The 23,519-nt window shown below is 41.9% G+C and overlaps 2 protein-coding genes, 1 long non-coding RNA gene and 4 other non-coding genes across 18 annotated transcripts in view; all 7 read right to left on the reverse strand.

Moving 5' to 3' along the window:
• Window positions 1-970: 970 nt before the first annotated feature.
• On the reverse strand, window positions 971-2,703 carry LOC118235286. Its single transcript, XR_004766823.1, has 5 exons — window positions 2,411-2,703; window positions 1,874-1,932; window positions 1,621-1,647; window positions 1,383-1,409; window positions 971-1,095 (listed from the first exon to the last, which is right to left on the reverse strand). It is a non-coding gene; the product is annotated as an uncharacterized LOC118235286 (long non-coding RNA).
• On the reverse strand, window positions 1,249-1,321 carry LOC118236819. Its single transcript, XR_004767102.1, has one exon. It is a non-coding gene; the product is annotated as a small nucleolar RNA SNORD65 (small nucleolar RNA).
• On the reverse strand, window positions 1,481-1,553 carry LOC118236821. Its single transcript, XR_004767103.1, has one exon. It is a non-coding gene; the product is annotated as a small nucleolar RNA SNORD65 (small nucleolar RNA).
• Window positions 1,719-1,792, reverse strand: LOC118236818. The gene has a single exon (XR_004767101.1). It is a non-coding gene; the product is annotated as a small nucleolar RNA SNORD65 (small nucleolar RNA).
• Window positions 2,010-2,083, reverse strand: LOC118236807. The gene has a single exon (XR_004767090.1). It is a non-coding gene; the product is annotated as a small nucleolar RNA SNORD49 (small nucleolar RNA).
• A 1,712-nt stretch (window positions 2,704-4,415) lies between the features above and the next one.
• Window positions 4,416-16,065, reverse strand: ncbp3 (nuclear cap binding subunit 3). The gene is given in 14 exon segments (XM_035434473.1): window positions 4,416-6,837; window positions 7,611-7,728; window positions 7,730-7,794; window positions 8,349-8,560; window positions 9,195-9,615; window positions 10,113-10,222; window positions 10,755-10,854; window positions 10,988-11,096; window positions 11,204-11,370; window positions 12,727-12,861; window positions 13,812-13,937; window positions 14,751-14,856; window positions 15,098-15,163; window positions 15,751-16,065. Coding segments are annotated over 14 exon segments (2,181 nt in total). The 5' UTR covers window positions 15,934-16,065; the 3' UTR covers window positions 4,416-6,574.
• A 694-nt stretch (window positions 16,066-16,759) lies between these two features.
• LOC118236207 (rap1 GTPase-activating protein 2-like) overlaps window positions 16,760-23,519 on the reverse strand; it is an 82,760-nt gene continuing 76,000 nt past the window's right edge. For 11 of the 12 annotated variants that reach the window (XM_035434368.1, XM_035434366.1, XM_035434375.1 and 8 more), the window contains 5 exons: window positions 23,418-23,516; window positions 21,853-21,982; window positions 20,323-20,425; window positions 19,988-20,058; window positions 16,760-19,080 (listed from right to left, as the gene is read on the reverse strand). In XM_035434368.1, the coding sequence (XP_035290259.1) occupies window positions 19,075-19,080; window positions 19,988-20,058; window positions 20,323-20,425; window positions 21,853-21,982; window positions 23,418-23,516 (409 nt within the window). In that variant the 3' untranslated portion in view covers window positions 16,760-19,074. The remainder of the gene's footprint in view (window positions 19,081-19,987; window positions 20,059-20,322; window positions 20,426-21,852; window positions 21,983-23,417; window positions 23,517-23,519) is intronic. The other variant, XM_035434367.1, reaches the window with a different exon arrangement.

The raw sequence follows: 23,519 nt of genomic DNA on the forward strand, positions 1-23,519 counted from the left end.
TAAAATACACGTCTGGGCACACAAGGAGGTTAAAATGTAAACATGACCAAAAATAAGTATGAAAATGTCAGTTTAATTGTAAAGTATTTGTCCCATATGTATAGTTTCTCGTTACATATTCGTTTGCATAATTGTCCAAATGGTATTACTGACATCACTGAGGAACAATTTGATGCAACTGAATTTTGTTCAACTGCAATACGTATACTGCATCCGCTTTGCAACGAGTGAGTTTGTCGTTACCAAATTATGGTGCATTACCGCCCCCTGCTGCACTTGCTTCAAACTCAAATCATGGAGAGCAACCATCTGCTGGTTTTTGATGCAAATTCTTGAGTTGTCAGATTGGCTAGTCAGCACACGGCATTTAAATCCTAGATTGAAGTTCACTCATTTATTGTACCGTTACCTTTTCATACAAAATTTGCTTTTATGAACTGGGATGGCAAAGGCATGTTGCCAGAATTTACACAAAGCGAGCCTAGTCCATTTGCTGTGAGACTGCAGTAACCAAGTCCATTTTAAATATTGTTTCTCAATTGCATACAATTTTACCCAATTACACAATCTGCTTCAAGGCACATTTAGTGTGACTGTTCCCAGGAGTTTGGCAAGAAACCTCAAACTTGAAACATGTCACTGTTCCACGAGAGTAGTGTTCAATTTAGTGCGCAATAAGCATGCACAACATACCCAAGCAATCATTTAAAAATTAAATAAATGTATGCAACTATTCTTTCAAAGTGTGATACCAGCCAGAAAAGTGAGGATTAAATCAGGGTTTGAGGTCAACTCCATTTCAAGAAAGACATGGAGGCTGGTCTCATGTGCAAAAGGCTTATCGTTTGCTTGCCACAAAGTCCAAATAAACTAGACTCCTGATACTGCATAAGTGAATCTGGACAGACCTTCAGGGGTCAATCCAAGCCGTCGCTCAAACATTTGAGATTAACCAAACTTGAGCACTGAATTGGTTGACAGAATGTAATAATCTTTAATGACAATTTGCATACAATCAATTTACAGTCTCCCACAATGGAAATGCATGCAAAGGCTGTTCAGCTGCAGAAAATTCCATCTGAGGAAGGACATTTCCTGAAAGAGTAGAGAACACAAGTCAAATATGCACGCTGGTAAACTTGGCAACTGCAATACCTAGTTTGCGCCAGAGGACCCATGCAACTTAATGCGTTCTTTAATATAAATAGGTTAACATAGGTTACCAGTAAACAAACGGACCTCCAATGTTTTCAGAAAACCGAAAGTCACCACTGAAAAATCTGCCGGTAATTCCAGCTTTTCAGTTTAGTTTTCATCATTAAATATTCTATGGAAATCCTACGAATGTAAGACTGCGCTTTAAAATTTAATATCGAACATACCTTGAACTACGGACATCCGCGTGGCCTCTGAAATGAGAAAGTGTCGTTAGAACTTTCAAACCGCATGGATACCTAAATAGATTAATACGGGTACATGTTTTCAGAAAACCGAAAGTCACCACTGAAAAATCTGCCGGTAATTCCAGCTTTTCAGTTTAGTGTTCATCATTAAACCAATATTCTATGGAAATCCTACGAATGCAAGACTACGCTTTAAAATTTTTAATATCGAACATACCTTGAACTACGGACATCCGCGTGGCCTCTGAAATGAGAAAGTGTCGTTAGAACTTTCAAACAGCATGGATACCTAAATAGATTAATACGGGTACATGTGTTCAGTAAACCGAATATCACCACTGAGCAATCTGCCGGTAATTCCAGCTATTTTCAGTTTGGTTTCATCATTTTACACACGATCTTTAGAGTGGAATCCAAGGGAATCTGAGGTATTTTACGTACTTAGACGACACAAGACATCGAAAACTTACAGGCCGTGACTGCGACCTCTTGGTTCGGAGACGTCAGACATGTCTACATCAGTTAAGACCTGAAAGAAATTCAGAAGCTATTTAGTCACGCTATGCATCGTTTATTAGCTACATAATGGCCATCGACTAAATTGTCGCTCAGAAACACTGAATGAAATCGTCAGTTATCGTATCGGACGGCACTTCCTATTCAAGGTTTTCATCACAGCGACATTACAGTAGTGTAATACCAACGGGATCGGCATTAAAGGACCTCGGGCCTATCACTCAATATCAGAACATTTCGAATCATACAAGCGCGCACACGGTCCACCGCGATAGAACATCCAATGGATCTAGGTAGAAATTCAGTTTTACGATAATTATCCAACCGTTTATGTACGTGTAATTAGCCACATTCGTATCACCCATTTCACCGGAACAAGTTACGGCTTGGTGTAAACCAGAGGTACACACCAAGCCATATTCGGTTGCATTACTCTACGAGCTACACATCCAGAAATATGGATTCTAAAACAATCTAATTTTACTACGTACCCAAGAATGAAAAGTTGCAGAAAACACAGCCACGTTGGCTCATCGCGCTGCCGGTATGAAGAAAATCAGCTAGGTAGCTGAACAATTCATAGCAGTTTCCAAAATAATTAGCTAGCTATATGGCTTCTCACTCGCACTATATAGTGTATATATTGCAAATGCACTGACTATTTCGCCCTCCGCAATCATGTTCGCGTTTACCCCTGCACTTCGCTTTACTTGTCCCCTAACACTACGGCTAACTGACCGGGAAAGAGAACCCCTTGTGCGCAGCGAGCATATTTATATGCCTCAATGAATGACGTAGTTCACAATTTCTGTCGCTGGAGTGTACGTCATCAACAAATTGAGGAGATTTAACTACAGGTGGGACACAATCTGTATTAGTGAAAACCCTGCTTTTTATTAATCGAGGCAGAACCATTTGCAATCTTTTCTTTCTTTAATATCTACCTCTAATTGTGCAACATTAAGAATGATTATGGAATGGCATGAAATAATCCTAATATTTCATATATTATTGTCCTAATATGGGACTGAATATTAGAGATTGAATGTTGTTTCAAATCTTACATCGCTTGGATACATTCAAGTATTCCTTCGCACAGATTTTACACATTCTTGATATCCTTTGGACTGCACTTGTGCAATATCCTCTTCAGTTGAAACCACAGATTTCTAACTGGATTCAAATCCAGAAACAGAGATGGCCACTGCAAGAGGTTGATATTGTGGTCAATTAACCATGTCTTTATGTTCCTGGTTCCATCAACCTTCACAAGAGTCCCCAGGACCAGTGCAATGAAAACAGCCCCATAGCATCCAAGATTCACAGCCAGATGTTATGGAAGTTACAAGGTTCTTCTCTGCATACACTTCCAACCCTTGCTGATGTGAAGGTCCAAATAGCTCTATTTTTGTCTCCTCCGACAATATAGCATCCAGTTCCAATCCAAATGCCAATGCCATTCAGTGAACTCCAGGTGATTATATTTGTTGATCACTCTCAGCAGAGTTTTTTCTGACTACCCTTCCAAATAGCCTATTGGCTTGGATGTGGCGTCTGATTGTAGACGTGGAAACCAGGTGACCCCCAAGAAACAACCAAGTTCTTTACTTCCAGCAGTGGGCCTTGGATTCTTCTGTCTCCTGAGTCATCTTACTTACTGGCTGTGGGTGCAAGGTACACTAGTATCCTCTACCAGGGTAGTTTACCAATTTTCCTGTTGTAACATTCTGACAAAAAGTCAGGCAAACAGATTTTACTATTTCCCCAAAAGTACTGAATGGTAGTTAATATTTTTTGGTACCCTTTGACTGATATATGTAAGTCGACAATCATTTATCCGTTTTCATTTGAATTTGATGCCTTTCCACATGGTTATGAATTGCAAATGAATTTTGCTTGTGTTACCTCATTTTTATACCCTAGTTAAGCCCATGCAAGGCTGTGATACAGTTCCTTAGGACTGAGATGAACTTAATGTAGAATGTTAATGCAGATGTTAATTTTGTTTGATTTAGTAAGAATCTTTAGGGGTGGCAATAAATGTAACATCTATCTTTGAGAGAATTACAATTATTTGTTAAAAATATTAGAATGAAAGAATACAGTTATCCTAGCTTTTTAGCACAAAATAAAGCTCATTATCTGTGTTGTTCATTTTATGCAGCATTTTGGGCTCATCTTTACCAAGGGTGCCAATCATTTTGAACGTGATTGCATACACACACTTGTGCTTGCACTCCAATCTGAAATCAGCAGGTGATTAAATAAATTTTCATGCAAGTATCTTACAATATATAACGCATAAAAATGATAATATCAGTCTTTGGGAGCATCTTTTACATTTGTCAACAGATTTTCAAATTGTGAACATATCAATTAAATCAACAAAAAATGTGATTAATACCAGCCAGAAACGTGAGGATTATATATCAGGGTTTGAAGTCAACTCCATTTCAATTCAAGAAATAATACATGGAAACACAATGCACAAATTAAAAAAATCCCCACAGTCTTCCAACGGGATTTATCAAATTAATGGGCTGAATTTTAATTCAGTTCCCAAACTAAAATAGAATTTACACCAACCCGTTACATATAATACAATACCGGAGAGTTGAGTAAGCCCATACAACAATGTTAATAAGGCAAACTTTTTAAGCTCCATGTTGAATCAGTGAACAGATGTTCATAGCCATTATGGAAAGTATAGTTGACCTTGGTCTCAAATAATAATTAACTGAATTACCTTTAGTTGTTTGCCATTCCCGTCTGGATTGGAGCATGTTTAGTTAAGGAAAATCAGTAGCTAAGGTGTAATGAAAAGCACTTGAAAAATAAAATGTGATACAAACATAATTCTTGGCAAAATTATGAATATACGCTACAGTGATGACAGGGACTGTATGGACCAATTTACACTCGTATTAGCTGACAAATCAAATATCAAGTATATCTGGCATTCGTAGTTGTGCTTACAATTGAATTTTAATGTTGTTCATACAATTCCTACCATTTGGACTTTGCATTTCTCCCAGCAGTTCACTCAGTGTTGCATCCCTGTTGTACCCAATGACCAGCAGCACAACAGGGCATCTTGCGACTCCCATAAGCTTATTACAGGATGTTATTTGTCAGTAGAATGTTGGTGACGTGCTGGACCTTTTACATTCAAGTCCGATATTTGCAGAATTCGATCCAGACTACCCCCCACAATACAATTGAAACTGAATTTGGACAAATTCGAACCACAACAGTTTTTTTGTGTTCAGAGTACAATAATCAATTGCGACAATCAGATTTGTTGAGAAGTTGGATATATTGTGTAAAAAGGCAAGTGGGAACAAAGCCAGTATCACATTTCTCTGCTTTCAAAACCTGATACATTTCATTCATTTTCTTTGCTCAATATTTGACATAAAGGATTAAAACCACCTCGTTTCCACCTGTGGCCAAACCGTAAAAAGGTTGACTGTATTTACACGGCGGCATTCTCATTGGTATATCTTAATCTACAAACTGTGGGGGGAAATGTTTTGACTGCACATTGATGAATCTCTCACAAAATCATTGTCCTGAATCATTCATACTCCCACACTGCACCTCGTACTCCAGTATGGAGACAATTCTTCTCTTGGAAAAGGCCATTTGTCTCCTGAAAAATATGTTTTTAATCTTAACAGAAGCACCCGATTACACAAAGGACAAATAAAAAATGAGCAAGTAGTAAAAGCACACATCCTTTGGTTCAGGAGAAGTGGAATGTGTTTCCCCCCCGCACGTGACAACACCCTTGCTCACAAGTCATTTGGTGACTGCGATCACAGCCACTCATTGGAACACGGCATTATCAAGGCTGGGGTGGGAAAGGGCTTTCGGATGACACCAGTCTCATCATCCAAATGACTGAACGGACTCCTGTCCCAAAGAAGGAAGTCTGATTTCAGCACGTTCCCCAAAGTGTGTGGCGCAAGAGAATTCTAACATTAGCGGCTGACGACCCCTGTCCCCAAACACAGGCCGGCAGAACAGCTAGCTGTTCTTCTTCCTGAAATTCTACTCAATTCCATGGGCACAGTGTCTTATGGGAAATGCAGTTTCCTGGACGTGGTGGGCTGTAGGAATTGCGTCTACCCTGGAAGTGTTTCTCCCCTCTGGCTCCAGCCTGTGAAAAAACTGCCTAAAGAAAAGTGGTGACAAGTGTTTTTCTTTCATCATGGGTGGAAAAGAATGAGTTAATTTCATTCTGGTCACACACAATAATTTGAATGGCTGAGTCTTTCTTGGTTCTCATTTTGAAGAGCGAGCAATGTCACTTAACAGTCCCTCCTGTGCGCAAGGACAGGAAGGGAGTGCAACATCAGTAGAAACGAATGTGAGAACGAGTGCAGGAAAAGAGAGGGGGGAAAAGAGGAGCAGTGAGATGGCAGGGAAGGCCTCCCATTCTGCTATAGATGACTGTGAAGCCAGCACTCTTCCTCCCTGTGCTGCCTTCTTCCATCTGTCTGTCCATCTTTTGCTCTCTTCTTCCCAGAGGGTCTCTACTCAGCACTGTCCCTCTCTCCCGAACCCTATTCCTCAGTCCTGTCTCATCCACAACCCCACCTGACTCCCCGTCCTCCACCCCGCCTGATCCCCCGCCCACCTCGGCCTCCATCTCAGGAGTCGCTGTCCGAGCCGTTGCTGCTGTCCCGGCTGATTTCGATCTGCAGGGAGGGCAGGTTGTCCAGGCGGCTCTTCTTCATCTTGTGCGACTGCTGCTCCTTCTCCTTGATCATGGCACCCCACACCTTCTGCAGCTCAGAGTCGTCCTCCTCAGGCCCCGCCTTTGAGCCTTTGGCCCCGCCCACACCCTTGCTGTCAGCCTTCTTCTCAGGGACTTTATCCATCTGGGAGGAGCCAAGCCTGCTCCACAGCCCGCCTACCGGAAGAGAAGGGAGGAGCAAGCGATCAGTGGACAGTGTTGTGTCCTGTGACACACCTGTAGCAAGGCTGGCATCAGCAATGTCAACAACTAGCATTTAACATACTTACACATCACTACACATTACATTTAAGCATCTAGGACAGCATCCTATTATATCACATGCACAAATTTTAAGAGCACCACATGGCTGCTTCCACTGAATCCTGAAAATGAAATATAAGCATTCAAAATGGAAGGACTGCAACATAAAAAGGACTATTAAAAAATGATGCAGTAGAGGACAGCTGGATAGAGATTGCTATCCAAAGTGACACAACCAGGTTTCATCCCATGTCTCAGAGAACGAAAAATGTCATGCATTTGTAAAGCACAGTTGCTAAAAGATGATTGATCCAAAAGTGGAACCATAAAGATTCTCCCACGGTCTCAGTGCCTGCCCCTTGAAAAAAAAACATTTGTCTTACATAAAACTTGGAACCCTTGGTTGCAGTACATTTCTTCTAACTGAAATATTATCACACTATGGTGGCATATCGTATTTTACAGTTCTGTATGCATGAAATATGTGCAGTGTCCGTACATTTGTATGTATTTTTGCACCAAATAATTTTTTTCCCTGTTTTGGCCTACGGCTGTATCTATATGTTTTATTTTGTTTATATTTACTGCACACTCAATTAAAAAAAGGTACAAAACTCTCCAAAAACAAAAACAATGCATGGGTAAAGAGCAGAAGGACGGGTATGGCAGAGCACGTCTCTTCCCACCTGTCTTCTTTTCTTTGGGAGCCTGGGAGGGGAGGGCGCGGGCGTCATGCTTGGGGACCCCCAGTCTGCTGTGTACGTCCGTCAGGGGCTCGCGGCGAGGGGGGGGGGGCCCGGGGGGCCACCGGCGAGGTGGAACGCCGACTTTCGGGGGAGTGGGGCCTCTTTCCCAGTCTCTTCCGAACATCTTCACACATCCAACAGCAAGAGAGAAGGGGACGTACTGAGACAAAGTCTACACTCTCCTTAGAGCAGGAGAACCTAAGGAAGGCTGCAGTGTCTGATGGTTCTCGGTGTGTTTCAGCACTTAAGCAATTTAAGTCACCAAAGGGCTAAAAATGGCAACTGTAAACCTTCCAGGACTTATATTTTAAGGCAGAGGTGTCAAGCACAACATAAGCTTATACACGTAATAAGAAAAACATGACTGCATGATTGATTTGCTGATTTGAAACACACAAACTGTGCCCTAAAGTGAGTGCACCCATTTTAGGAGCATTTGCTCCTGAAATCTGATGTGCGCTAACTTGAAAAAAAAGTTAGGAGCACGTCTAATTAGGACACATTTGTGCACTACAAAATCTTTCAACTTCGGCCCACTTGCATTCCTTCTGAAAAATGTCAGCGCAGACCCCTGTATAAAGCATGCAGAAAAGTGCAGTGACATCACCGCCATTTAAACAGCTGGCGACTCCCTGTTGACAGAAGGGGCGGGGCCAGGTGGGTCCCGCACGCACTGACCTGTCCTCGCCGTGGCGTTCATGTAGGGCTGCGGGCTTCGCTGCTGCTGCGCCAGGCCCTGCCGCTTCTCCTCCAGCAGTTGCCTCACGTCCGTCACCTTCTCCACCGCCGCCGTCTTGGTCCCACCTCCGCCTCCGCCTCCGCCTCCGCCTCCGCTCCCAATCCGGTTCCTTACGCCGCTGCTGGACCCGCCCTCCCCACGGACTGAGTTCCTGTACAGCAAGAGAGAAGCTCGTAGGCTCGATTTGTTTGGTCCGTTTCCCTGTTAACATACCCTGAAAATGTAAGAAATGCTAATGCTAGGGTGAGGATATTTGCACAGCTGGCTAATTCACCCACAGGTGCTTGGGGAGAATACTCCATTTATTTTCTTTTGTTTTTTATTTATTTAGCCTTTATATAACCAAGCAGGTCATTGGAGACCTCCATTTCCTTTTTCAGTAATGAACGAGTAGGAAGGAATGCAAGGGAATGTGAAGCAAATGATGTAGGGCTGATTTAAGTGGCCAGACATGCACTCAGTTTTTTGGGAATTCTACCTTCTAAAGAACAGTACCCTGATCACGGTCATGGAGCTCTGGATTTTTCTATTTGGTTCAAATGGAAGAGTCCTAACCAACCCCAGCCCTGCTTAGCATCAGCATTCTGACAATAGGTTACGGAATTTTCATTTTCTAAATATGAATAAAAGTAACTCCCACACATTGCGTTTCTTGTCTTGCCAGTTTCACTTCAAATGTGGTAGTAAACAAACTGTGCAACTTGGACACAAAAGATAAATATAAAACTACTTGCAAAAATAAAAATGAGCAGGGGCAGGTCGTCAGGGCGACCGCAAGGCCTCACCGTAAGGTCTTGAGGTTGGACTCCACCTCGTCGGCGTACATGGTCATCTTCATGCTCTTCTTGGGCGAGGGCGTGGAGATCATCTTCAGCTCCAGGTCGTAGTCCATTTCGTCGGAGTCCGAGGAGGCGGACGTGGACCCGCGTCTGCGCAGACTACCCGCACTGCTGCGCAGACCTCCGTCTCGCTCCTTGTACCGCTCCCGGTCCCGCTCCTGGTCCCGCTCCCGGTCCCGCTCTCGGTCCCGCTCTCGGTCCCGCTCCCGGTCCCGGTCCCGCTCCCGGTCTCGCTCCCGGTCTCTGTCCCCCTTCTCTCGCTCCTCCCGGTATTCCACCACCCTGTCTTCCGAATCCATGTCTTCTCCCTCCTCCTCCTCCTCCTCCTCCTCTTCCTCTATCGGCTCTTCAGGTAGGTTCACCAGGTCTATTAGTAAGGGCAGGTGAGATGAGGAAATGCAGTCTACACAAAGCTTTCAGCTGGCATACAAATCAAATCAACCCTACATTCAGTAATGAGTAAAATGGCATCTGGGTGGATAAGTGTCAAAACTAGGTCACCACCCATACACACATTTTATGAGAAGGGCCTAATTTTCATGCGTCTCATCTTCATTTTCCCAGTTCCTTGCTGCAAAACTTACTAAAACCCCTTCAAACTTTTCCCCTTCATCACAGAAAAGTCTATAACATCTAATGGGCAAGGCAGGTAAAGTGAAATCACTGAAAAGTTGCAGCAATGGAAGGCAGCATGAAGTGTGAAGTGACATCATTGGACGGTGGCACGATGTGTGGAAATGACATCACTGTAAGGTGGAATGATAGTTGAATGAACAAACCATTAGAATAATAAATATATGGTTTGATTAGCAATGCGTTCAGCCGCAAGAGGCACTAGTACAAGCTAGTTTGTAACCCACTCACCAGAGTGCCTGTGTTTGTATGGCGGTGTGTGGCCCATGCTGTCCCCGATCAGGGGCTTCTTGGTCTTCAGGACGTCCCGTTGGATCCTCCGTGTATGATATCGGCGTTTCCTACAATGAGGAGAATGAGGGCTCAAGGTCATAAATAAAGCTCTCCGCACCTCACCGCAAAGCACCTCGGAACTGGAATTTTCTCCTTATCTTCAAACGTCATTTTCCATGAACTGGGAGTATAACCCATTGTGACATTCTGAGTACAGTAGATCAGTATTCTTAGTTTACTGCAACAGAAAAAATTCTCAATGTTACACGTTCAGAAAACAGAGATGGTTTGAGTTAAATTACAGAAGATGATGGCTGCCGCCTGAGGCCGTGATCACAGACTGTTAAACAGCAGCTCAGTAGAATCTCTCTGCTGTGATTTCAAAGGGTGCGTTTTAGGCCCAGGATGTAAAAATTTTTAAAGTATTTTCAAGCAAGCGAGGACCATGGAAACCATAAAACGGCTAATGGCACAGCGCAGATCCAAACCACAGATCCAACCCAGGGACTCTTGGTGAGCTGTCCTTTACTAGAAGAATCACTCAAAGTCGTGCACAAACGAGTTGAATCTTTGTGATAACAGATGCGTTTGTGCCCTCACCAGGAGTTGCTCAGTATGCCTTTCATCCCACCGTAGTTGGGGTTGCCGTACTTCATGTAGTACCGACTCCGCCTGGCTGCTCCCAGCTCCTTCTTATCATCTGAGCGTGAAAATATCAGAGTGCACTCATCACTAAAATGCGGTTCACACATTCACCGAATGATAACGAAAAATTACCAACCATCTTCCCGTTTACTTGCCAATGCGTAAACTAAAGGTCAAGGGTCACTCACCCTGAGTAGCAAACCTGAGGAAGAGGTTCCTTCCCTTGAACTCCTTGGTCGTAGTTCGAAGGTCGTTGCGCAAGATAGACTCTCTCTCCGCCACGGACAACGAGTGCGGCTGGAAGACACCATGACCGCGGGCATAAGTGACACGGCCGCACAGACGCCACCCTCCCCCGTTCCCCCCCCCCCCCATGCGCACGCCGCATTTCCGCGATACCGTACCTCGGAGTTCTCTGAGGCCGTCTTCTTCTCCCCCTCGTCTTCGCTCTCGCTAGCCTTTCCTTCACTCTCTTCGCTGCTCTTCTCTGCCTTCGTGCCTTCTTCATTGTCGACCACCTCCCCGTCCTCCTCTTCATCTTCCTCATCCTCTGAGCCACGATCCCTCCTGGCTGGGGAATAAAAAAAATCAAACAGCCAAATCTCTTAGTCTGCAATTCACCGCAGGGGAACATTAATTGCACATGAAAACATATGTCTCTGTGCCTTGGAAATTACACATGCACCGATACCATTATTCCTGGGCCATACTGTATAAACGAACTGGCTGATACAGTCACAACGCTGATCCTCCTTTTAAAAGGAGAAATATGCAGTTTTGCTAAATGCTGCATTTCCATATCCCCCTGCTGGCCCCCATCTGCCAGCGGCCAGGGCTCATCTAATGTATACAAATCAATTATTCAAAAACTCTTTACACTGCCAGCAAAAAAAGTATATAAAAAAGTGAAAATGCCAGTGCGCTGACTACCTGCCCTACCCTTTAGAATGAACGACCTACCCAAACCGCGTATGTGCAGTGTGATTTTCCCACTGTGGCGTCACGTAAGGTTACTCCATCCCATAATTCTGCGCTACCTCACCATAATAAAACAGAATATCGGCTGCGCTAACTGGGCAACCATTTTACCATTAATTACTGGCAGGGCTCTGTTACTTGTCAGTAGCCCTGATAATCAAAATCAAACTGGACATAAATAATAGCTGAGCTTCATGTGAAACATATTTCCAACATACTGCTGTCTATGGTTATACATACATAGAATTTTGCTTTCAAAGCTCCTTAAATTAATTTTACCTTACTTTTAGATAACAATTCCAATGTGAATGGAAAGAATATCATACTCTGTACATTTTAACTAAGGTAGCACAATGCAAGGTGCACAAAGTAAGATGCGAGTCATAGTAGCTACAAAGAGTAATGATTTTGTTTTAACTTGCACTTTGCTCAACTATTTACAAATCATTGCATCAGAATTCGAAAATAAGGAGCTAAGGACACCAACGAAGCATCAGGTCAACACTATCGGAGATTCAATTTTACTAAAACTGATTAAAAATTATTAAAAGCTTCTATATATCACCTTTGGTGCGATACAGCACAAAGCGCTTCAAAAAATAAAAACAGTAGCAGACAGATTTAAGAGAGACAAGAGATGACCAAACGGACAGAGCATATAAAACAATACAAATAAAACCAGTTCTTGGTCATTTCTGCAGTAATTATAAAAGGAAAATGACTTTAAATTGAAATCCTAATGCAGCTAAAAGCAATTCTATAAAACTGTGTTTGTATACGGGTACAAGAGGACACAGAAGCAGCTTTTCCAGTTCATAATGAAAGCTTCAAGGTTTCATGAAAAACCCGATAGGCTGGAAACTGATTGGATCGGTCCCGATTCTAGTCAGTCCGCCATTATGAGAAGTGCCATAGTCTGTAGCAGTGCTAGTGCCCCACAGACACAAACCTGTGCGCTGCGGAGCAGGTGGATCGGTCTCTTTGGCACCGTCTGTCCCCGAGGTGGTGACTGATGGGTCGGGCATACAGCCGACGTTGATGAGAGCTCGGGTGGAAGTGACATCATCAAGCCACACCACGTTGCCTGGGAGATGCAGCACAGATAAGATTAAACATCGGCGGTGTTAGCATGCTGAATACAGAAGCGGCTATGCAACATAAAAATGCTATCGACTGGATTGCAGTCATTAATTACTTGCCATGAAAGATGCAATAGATGCAACAACAACAAAAAAAAACTAAAGAAAAAAATATTTGCTTTAAGTCCTTTAATGGCTGCTTTCCTGGTTCTTCAGCAATGAGTGTGTAAGCTTCAGCTAAAGAGGGTAGCTTCAGCCCCACAGGGACTGCACTACAGTCCCATTTGCTCTATTAGCTGAGGGCCGTGGCCTTTATTGAATTGTACATCATTCTAATTGTATCCCTCACTGTTTTTCACAAAAGGCAAGTACCATGGCTGGGGAACACATGACACACAGCATGTAGTATCCCCATTACACAAATATAGTGCCATCTAACTCATACATAAAACACACATACAAACATCTGGTATAACTAAAGTAGGAAATACAGGAAACAAAATACCACAATTCTCTAAATTACCAGTCTGGAACATTCCACTCAGGAGACAGAGAAGCAACATAAAAACCATCTAATAAAAACTAATCAACAATTTAATCCAAGTCTAGTAGATTGAGAACCGTTATGGTTCAAATAAAATTGGCACCAGGGTCTTGTACAAACTCTGTAATAGCCAATCCAGTTCTGTCAAATAAAAATATAGGTCTAATTTAAAAATGTAGCCTATGTGTAATAAAAAAAGACAATGGTTTTATTTACTGTAATGTTCTGATTTTGGAATAAACTAATAATGGATACAGTATGCAAAGGTCTTTGCACTACTTTCTGTAAATGTGTAAATAAGCAAAGATATTTGTTCCTGAATGAGTTTTCCAAAATATATTTCTCAATAGCAAAACAATTATAACACCAATGAGTTGGAAACTCTGAAGGCTGAAGTGCAAAGAGACTCACAAGAAGTGTCATCGATCCATTCGATATGAGCTGGGGGGTACTCCTTGAAAAACCCGAAAATATCCTGCGTGCTCATGTCATCCACCCCACAAAGGTACAGGGCCTCCAGACGTATCTTTGGGATCGCTACGGGAGACCGGGAACAACCAGAACAATGATGATCACAAAACACTGCGCAGGGCTATACAGAGCCGACACAATGAAAATTCAAGACTGCACCAAAAACAATTTAACTACAGGTATTAATGCCTGTGATGTCATTAAAAGAACCTGACATTATATTTTACTTTGCCAAATGAACACCAATTCCTCTCAGTTTCAACCCTGCTCGAGTTTCAACCACAAAAATTGCTTGTTCAGGAACAGTCCAACTGCAGGGCTTCATCACGCCAATTCAGACAAGAAGCTGCTTGCATCGTTTAACATGTGATACATGAATGGCCTTAGTCTGTTGGATCATATAGTGAGTGTGTTCCCTTTCAGTTATTTCAGTAAGTGTCAACGGATCGTAAATGACTGCAATGACTTGGGAATTTTGGTTTAAACCAAAGGAAGGTATATCCTGCACAGTATCCCCATCAATGCATCAGGCAATGGTTTTATGCATGGTTTTTCCTTGGTCAGAAACAACCTTTAAAAGCCCTCCCTTGACAGCACTCAGGTCAGCATATCATGTTCAGGTTTTTAGCAGATGCTCCTGTCCAAAGTCACTTACAAAAGCTCATGCATGAAAGTTTAGGTAATGAACAGAGATGGTGCCATGTCATCATTGTACCTGTAGCTGATATCAGTAGTCGGGACATAAACCTACAACATAATGTGGCACAGTAGGTGCAAGAAAGAGAGTGAGGATGTGAAGCTTTAAAAAATAAATGCTGAGAGGTCAATGTTAGTTCAGTGAAGATGCAGTGTTAACAGCAGTGATATCTTTGTGTTCACCTTTCCTCATCGTCTCTCTGTCTAGCACCACGTTCCTCTGAGCCAGGTTTCCCTCGGCGCGAAAATGGAACCGCCTGGCTCTCTTCTCCTTCTTCTCCACAGCCTCCTGTAGCCATAGACATAATATTTTATGTTAATTTCACATTTATGTCAGTTTATGCCAGTGTTATTTCAGTCAGCCACTCACAGAACTGAAGAAACTAAAGTAAACTGGTTAACAAGAGTGCTCTGACAAGACCGAATTCTGCTGAAACAAAAAACTTTAGAGCATCTGCCTGAGACAAATACATTTCTGAACACGAAATCTATGGAAAGGAGGATAATAAAAGCAAATGAAGTAACGTTACCTTAGAAGTCACGTCAATTCCTGTAATGAATGTCCCGGCTTTGTTTTCATACCGCCGGCTGGTATCCTATCGAAAGATTGAATACATTGTTTCGTTGACAAAGCACGCGATCTCCAACAGTTGGATAATTGTGCACTAAACGACCATCTAGCTTGCCTGTTTAATTGGTGATCCTAAATAAGCGATCTGTCTTAAAACCGCGCCTTTCGATTACTTAAAATTCATGTAACAAAATGCAAAGAAAATCAATCCAGACAATGTCATCCCCGTTACTTATTAAGGTCTAGCTAATTTCGGAGATTTTGTTAGCTGCACAAATGACAGCATTTGTGACATTTGTTCAAGGGGCATTGAGTTAACTTAGCCATTCATAGAAGCTAAGTTTGGCTGGCTAGCTAGCAGGCTAACCAGATCGCAGAATTACGAAACAACGTTATCTATCTAAGATAACTGTGTAGGATTATGGCAAATATGTCTTTAGCCTGCAAACCTTGAGATTTAGGACATTCATTGTAGCGTAACAGCAATAACAATGAAGTACATATCGTCCTGTGACCGGTACCATCACTTCCTTTCGACCCTGTTGAGTCATTTTTCTTCTCAGTGTTCAATATGCACTAGAGTCCGTGGTCTGTGAGGCCTAGTTGGCTTACCGGTAACAGTTCTTTGAGAGACCGGCGGATCGGAATGGCCTCCAAGCCGAGTTCCCCCTCTTCCACCTCCATAGGTTCTGGTTCGCGGAGATCCCTGTCAGAATCTGAGTCAGAATCCGATTCTGAGCGATCCGACCCGCTCTCTGGTTTCACAGACACGCGGAGGTTGCGTACTGCCGCCATAGCAGCTTCTCTCACTCACTCGCAGTTCGTCCAGGCTAGGAAGCTACAGCCCACAAAAGCACACTGAAGACGCGACTGACAGGATCAGTCTATGGACAGGATGGCCGCTTTACAAGCAACAGTGCCGAACACTGGCCATGTGTTGTAAAGGGCGCATACTTCGCAATGAATCATATTCGAGTTGTCTATTTAGCTGGCAAGCCAGGTAGCTGCCAGAGACAGTTTATCTCTATGATTGTTCGTTACATTACATTATACCTGTAGCTACCATATCGCATTGGTTACATATGGTCCATCGTCTTCTTTATCCATTGTGTGAAAGTAGGATGTTTATACTGGCCGATTTCATACCCTTGACTGCGATGCAGTACAGTCGTAATAAGTTCTAAGGTTTGGCCTAAATCATATACCTTGCTATGATGTCTAGATATGGTGGCATTGTAGCCAGAGTGCGAAATTAACACCAGCCACCAGGCAAATGCTGATAAAATTTTGATTGTGGCTGGTAAACTTTTCTACTCTAGCAGCCACTCTGGCAGGTAACCAACCAGGTTGTGTTATATTGTAAAAGGTGATGTGGCTGATAAAATGTTAAAAATGGCTGTTGATTTTTATGAGCCACATGACCTTTTACAATATAACACAACCTGGTTGGTTACCTGCCAATGTGCCTGCTGGAGTAGAAATCTTACCAGCTAACTTTTTCAATCTCATGCCCTGATTGTGGCACATTGTTTGCAAGCAGTATACTGAAAGCTGCCTTTATAGGTGACTGTACAGAACCTTAGTAATTAATCAGAGTGCATTTGAGAAGGAATCACTCAGCTTTGACACAAAATACAACATTTTATTTAGCAAATCTGCATGACACATAACTTAACCAAATATACATATACAAGATTTATTCTCTTTAAATAATTAACCTTATAATTCTTATTATTTTAATTCATATATGTACTTTATTAGTTAATTTATACATTACAACAACATAAAAGGCTATTTGCTAAAATAGCAATAAATTATCTCTTTCACAACAGAATGTAGACTGAGGGGCACTGACAAGCTTCAAACTATAAGATAAACAAAACTATAACAGCAACATGTCTTGTTTTATTTTCTTTAAACATTTTTGACTGTAGAACCTGGACTCTGTACATCATCGAGAGTCGAGAGACAATTGGTTGAGTACCAGCAACAAGGATGAACATCGCGGATTTATGGACATTATCCCTTTGAGGAATAACTTACAAGTGAGGACCATTTTCACTTTTCAAGGTCGCCTCAAATCATAATTTCTGAAGGGACATATTTTAGTTTCCAGAAAGGACTCTTAAAAAACCATGGATTTATTCCTGTTACAGTAACAGCATTTTGACATTTGCTAAAAACCATTGTAGTTTCAGGATTTGTGACGAGTACATTTAAATTGGTGATTTTCTAAAGCCCAAAGCTATTTCTGCTGTACTTAAGACTTAACATGCTCACATATCCTTTTTCAACAGGACTCCATGAAATATGTGACCAGTGCATTGCCTACATTTCACAAAAAAAGTAGATTTAAGATACTTAAGTTCAGCATTTTATTCCTTTTAGTACAAAATTGTACTCTGCTGTTTGCTTGATCCTATTAGTTGTTACCTGTTGCCCAATATGTCAAATGTTTACTGAGATGCATCTGTATTACAGTATACCGAAAGTTATAAGAGCTTATATGGTAGGATCATACCATGGGTGAGGCAGGGGGATTACCTCCGTTAGTACATTTTAGGAGAAGCTAGGGATCAGTAAAGAAATGAAAGGAAGGGACAAAGTTCCAGTCATTGTCATTCTAAGGTATGTTTTTCCAGAACGTTCATTCTCTTTAACTAATTCAATATACTGCAAATATAGTGCAATTCCACTTGGTGAAAGCACATTATGAACGCAGCAGAGTACCACTGGCAGTGGGGGAGTGTGCAAACTTCCTGAATGGAAAATCCCTTCCCATTAATGTGCTTTGGGCAGTGAGTGAGAGTATGACAATCAATGCCTTCAAACACAGTGCAGGTGGAGCAATACAGGCAGAAAGCTTCCTCAAGCACAGGTACAGGATCAATGTTTAAAGACCCCATACTACCTGGATAATAAAATATGGGTAAGACAGACATGATGTCAAATTGTTAAAAACCAGAATGGAGCACCATCAATCATGGAGTATGTTGGTCGCAACAAATAAAACAACGCTGATGGTGACTGGCGCATACTACTTCCTGGATATCCACAGGGTTCCCAGAATTTTATCCACAGGTATTACTACAAGATGGTTGACTCCTTATTCTTAACATTGGAAGTAGCCAAAACATCCAACATTCTGTGCTTTGTCAAAAGGTAATGCAGCACCAGAAACTCCTGTTACTAACCAAGCCTTTCTCTCATCAAGAAAAACTGAACACAAAAGAAACAAAAGAGTCAAATATTTCTGGTTTATCTATAGTAATATCTGTGGCATATCTACCAATAATTCTTGCCATTGTTTCACTGGTTTTACATGGTTGGTGGAGCTCCTCTGTGCTATTTATCATTACTTTTTCATATATATGTATCCTGACTGTCCTATCCTTACTTTATTCACCCCTGGTGATGAGTATTGTGCTGGTTGTCAATGGAGGGGTGTGGGGGTAAAACTGACTGATAAGCATGTCCAATAAATAGAAATTTATTTTTTGTAGCTGTATGTGTTTTTCTGTTTGTGTGTGCATGTGTTTGTGCGTGTGCATGTACGTGGGTACATGCATGCAAATACATTTACTTGTATGTGTTCTTGTGCATTGGATAGGCAAGGGGTTGTTCTCTTGAAATGTCCAAAATGCTTGGGAAAGATAGGGAGTGAGACAATTAAAGATAATCTTCTGTCATCTGAGCTCTGTCTCTATCCTTCTTTAGAATTCCTTTAGATTTAAGAATTCCTTAGTCACTCACTACCTCTCTGTAAAGTTGTCTTCTCTGGGTCTTTTCATGTCCCTTCCTTTGAAACCTGGAAAGATTCAGTTCATTTGATGATGATGATGTTAATGTAGGGTGTCCCCCACTTCAGCACAAGGTCTTTTCCCCTCTCTCCATTGCCACCTCTCAGAAGATCTTCACCTGGCCTTCAGACAGCTGCTACTGCTGGGACAAAAACAAGATCAAGAAGCACCTTGAATTTCAGTACAATTCAATACAGAAAAGGTACATTAAAAAAGCGAGAAACAGCCCAAGGAGTGGGGGAGTGTAAATAATGAAATACCTGTATTAGTAGTAGTACAGTACTGAAGTTTAATTTGAGGAGAAACGAGAGGCAGAATACATAAGCTGTTTCAACCACAATTCCCCAACTCTCCCCTCTCTGTTATTACTATTGTCCCAGTAGAGGAACAGGAACTCAGTTACACAAGCATGCATGCATGCTTACATGTATGTCTGCATGTCATCACACACTCATACATGTTTGCATGAGCTCTCTCTCTCCGTCTCTCTGTCTCTCTCACACACATACACACACACATCTGGCTCGCTCATTGAAGATATTGGAGATTTCTTCACTTGTCCAGGAGTGCAGCCCTATACAGACTAACTTACCTGTGCAGCATTATCCCAATAAGGATTTACATATGACCAATAATGTTTTTATATGACTATGGTTTAGTTTGAATTTCTGTTTTTATATGTTTTTCATATGTTTTTCATATCTGTCTCTTCTTCCTGTCCCTCTTTCACAACTTTTAATCATTTTTAAAATAACAGTATCACAAGAACCACTCTGTGTTGTACTCTGTGACTTTTAAATTCAGTTCAGTTGAAACAGAAGTTTTTTCTCACTTTGCCACAAAGGTGCACTAATGTTAGCTAACAGCCTGATAAGGTAGTGGACACTGAATATAAATTCCTGCCAAAGGAGAAGAGAACAGGTATACTGAAACTGTTCAGCAGTAACAGTTTTTTTATCAAGGGAAAACCATGAACAATCTTGCTGAATGTACATATGTCTGAGCACAGAACACAAATCTGGAGATACTGGCGCCACACAAGTACTTACTGCAGTAGAGTGGCTCAGCTTGTCAAAGCGAAACTTCAAGTTGGATCTTGGAGATGTTTTGCTCTTCAAGTCTTTTTTTGGGGAGGGGAGGGTGAAAGAAAGAAAAATGTTTCTTTTTTTTTTCAAGCAATATGATAAACGTAAGCTAGGGGGCAGCAAAGCCAATATGTTTCTGTGCTGGTGTAAGGCAGGGTACAGTGCTGTAATCAGCAGAGTGTTACATTACAGTCATTAAGCAGACACTCATGTCCAGAGCGACTTACAATGTGAGAGAACACAAGTGCATCCACCTGAGTAATATGAGCAACAGTGTCAGGCCTGGCTGACAGGGTTACCTGTGGGACTGCGGCACATGATTACAGGGGTTCCGGAACCTTGGCTCTCCACACTGAGGGAGGGGCTGTACACAGGGGGGTAGGCCACGGAGGGTTGGCTGCTCTGGAGGTGTGTGTGTTGAGGGGTCGAAAAGAGGATCACTGTTATTCAGCACGTGACCGTTGTTAGTCGTCTGGTCACAACATAAACCGCATCAATAAATGTCCGACACCATGAACGTTTCAAGAGATAAATAATGTTACAGAAGTGAAGGTTAGTGAAGATGTGTTATGCTATTTTAGGAGCCTTTGCTGTTTGTTGCGGTGGCTTTCCCTAGTCAGTTTCCAAGCTTGTACCACGTTTTCACAATTTTCAGGAATCCGATAATGGAATTTAACAGCTATGATGGAACTGAGAGATTTCTCACCTCTACATTGTCAGGTTTACTTTCTATAATGACCTACTACCACTTTGTTTCGGTTACGTTAAAGATATACATTAAGAGACTAATAATATTGTGATTATGATTTAATGTTATTTTCCTTCACCCCTTCGCAGGCTGCATTGCGGTCCCTACTCCACCAAATCCTCTATGCCTGGGTCCCTGGCCACATCCCAGGAATAATAAAATAAGGATAAGGTGGTTGTGATGTCACCTTAGGTATAGAACAGAGAAGACTTCCACCAATCACAGCCTATGTTGGTAACAATCAATAAAAGAAATGCCAACAGGGATTATTATTATATTGGATACTTTCTGGCTATTCCTCTGGGCTCCCCTTGGATGTTCATAGTATCCACCAGTCACAGTCACTGTTGGCCCGTAACCAACTAAAGATACCTTCACACCAAGAATGATAACTATAATGATAAAGGCAATAAATTTGTCTCTAGCAAAAAGAACGCATGTGTTCACACTGCAACGATAACTATAAATGCAGCACAAACAATAACTATGGCCATAAATTAGAATCACTCCCAGAGCAATTGTTTTTCATGCAGGCACAAAGATAAAGTATCTTCAGCCAATCATAGGTCATTCTAAAGCAAAAATCCTTGTGCCACATCTTTCACTGACAGTATCTTTTCATGACAGACATCCCACCATCCCGCATACATTGCTCAACTACATTGTGGAGACTAGTTTGAATGAGAGTTTGTACGTTGCCAGGTTAACAAGGGTGATCCGGATTATAAAATCACCAGAAAAATAAAGCTGACATCTGGGCATGCATTGGGAGATAACTGGGTATAAGGTACCTTTTTATGTACACAAATTCACAGACTGTGCCTTTTGTTTATTTTGGAAAGTGAGTACAGTATGATATCGGTGAAACAGTCGTCTCGCATTTTCCGAAAATGACACTTCTTAGAACGATACGGTGGAACATTGTGGAACAATATCGTTAGTGTGAATTTTTTATCCTTATAGTTATCATTTAGTTATAGTACTAGCTGTGAAGGCACCTTTACATGGTCGATCTCATCTCTGTTGTAATACCAGGAATGTCTCATCCCTGTTTTAATATCCTTGGCTCACAGTGACCCACCGTGGTGCTCATAGGGTCCAGCTCCTCCAGGGCCTCCGTTTCGCCGGTGGCACTGCTAAAGCTGCTGGTGCTGGAGGAGGAGCGGGAGATGTTGGCTCGGCTGCTGCAGTCTTTCAGCTTGATGAACGGCCTTAGACAGATGGAGGTAGAGTGAAAAAAGACGCGTCAATCTCCTCCGGGGTATTTTCAGTAGGTGGGCGGAACCACAAGCACAACTCCTGAAAACCTTTTGTGGCTTTTGTGGTATATTCTGAAGACAGTCTTTGACAGCGCATATGAACAACATCAATATCAAGTGTCTGACAGGTGCTTGCTTGGCTAACAGGTTTCTGTCAAATTTTCTTTCAATATGAACATGCCAGTAAATTTCGCCTATGCTTTACCTTAAAGTATTACCATAGATCAGGGATCCCACATTGAATTCCTGGAGTGTCTGTAGGTTTTTATTGCTTCCTTTCAACCAACAGCCAATTGAGAGTACCAGTAGCTTAGGATACAATCAAGAGCAACTGCTCACTCAGAGTGGTCATTCCATAAAGTATTCAAAACAACTGTTAATCAAACAAAGCAAAATAAAATTCAATGATAATTTAGATCTTTCTTGTTTCCAAGCTGAAACTTAAATTAAGTTTCTTCTTTAGGAATAAATCCTGTTTCTCCCTTCAGGCAAGGAAACACTTCATTTCGGCAACTTTTTTACCTATATTGGACTACGGCGATCTGCTCTTTATGCATGCACCTGACCAGTGCCTAAAGAAGTTGGATACTGTATACCACTGTGCTTTACGTTTTATTACTGGCTGTGGCAATCTTGTGCACCACTGTGCTCTGTATGGTGCTGCTAAGTGGCCATCTCTGTATGGCCGCAGACTTTCACATTGGTTGGTTTTTATATATAAATCTCTCCTTGGGCTGGTTCCTTCTTATCTGTGTACTTACATGTGTAAAAACCAAAATCAATATGGCCTGCGTTCTCACGATATCCTGCAGATGTTGGTTCCCAGAGTTAGGACAGAATTGGGCAAAACAGCTTTTAAATACGCTGCCCCCTTTTCCTGGAATAAGGTACAGAAGGACTTGAAATTGTCAGAACTAGTTACTATGGGGAAATTTAATTCAATTTTAAAGGATCATGAAAATAGTACTTCTTGTGTTATTGTTGTAACAATGTTTATGCTGCTTTCTTGGCCAGGTCACTCTTAAAAAAGAGATTTTAATCTCAATGAGACTTTTACCTGGTTAAATAAAGGATATATATATATATATATATATATATATATATATATATATATATATAAAACAGCAGTACTAAGGTTGAGGAAAGGTTGTTGTATATAGCATGCGTGCATTTTTCTCAGCATTTGTCCACCCCCCCCCCCCCCCCCACCCCCGACACAAACACGCTCTCTCTATCTTCTAGCTATTTTGTACATCAATTTGAGTCACACATACATATATTTTCCATCAAGAAAATCAAGTTGACAAAACCACAAGAACACTGTGTGTTCCCAACTTTCCACAAACTAAAAAGAAAGTTACTTTGGCCAGCTGAGACACCATCTCACCTTTCCTTATTTGGGCAGATCTCTGGGGAGCTAGGGTTTGAAGAGGGCTCTGACCTCACTTCCTGTGACAGATGAGTGCTGTCTGAGGTTCTTTGCTCGCTA

The sequence above is a fragment of the Anguilla anguilla genome, chromosome 9 (assembly GCF_013347855.1).
Source record: "Anguilla anguilla isolate fAngAng1 chromosome 9, fAngAng1.pri, whole genome shotgun sequence".
In the NCBI taxonomy this organism is placed as follows: Eukaryota; Metazoa; Chordata; class Actinopteri; order Anguilliformes; family Anguillidae; genus Anguilla; species Anguilla anguilla.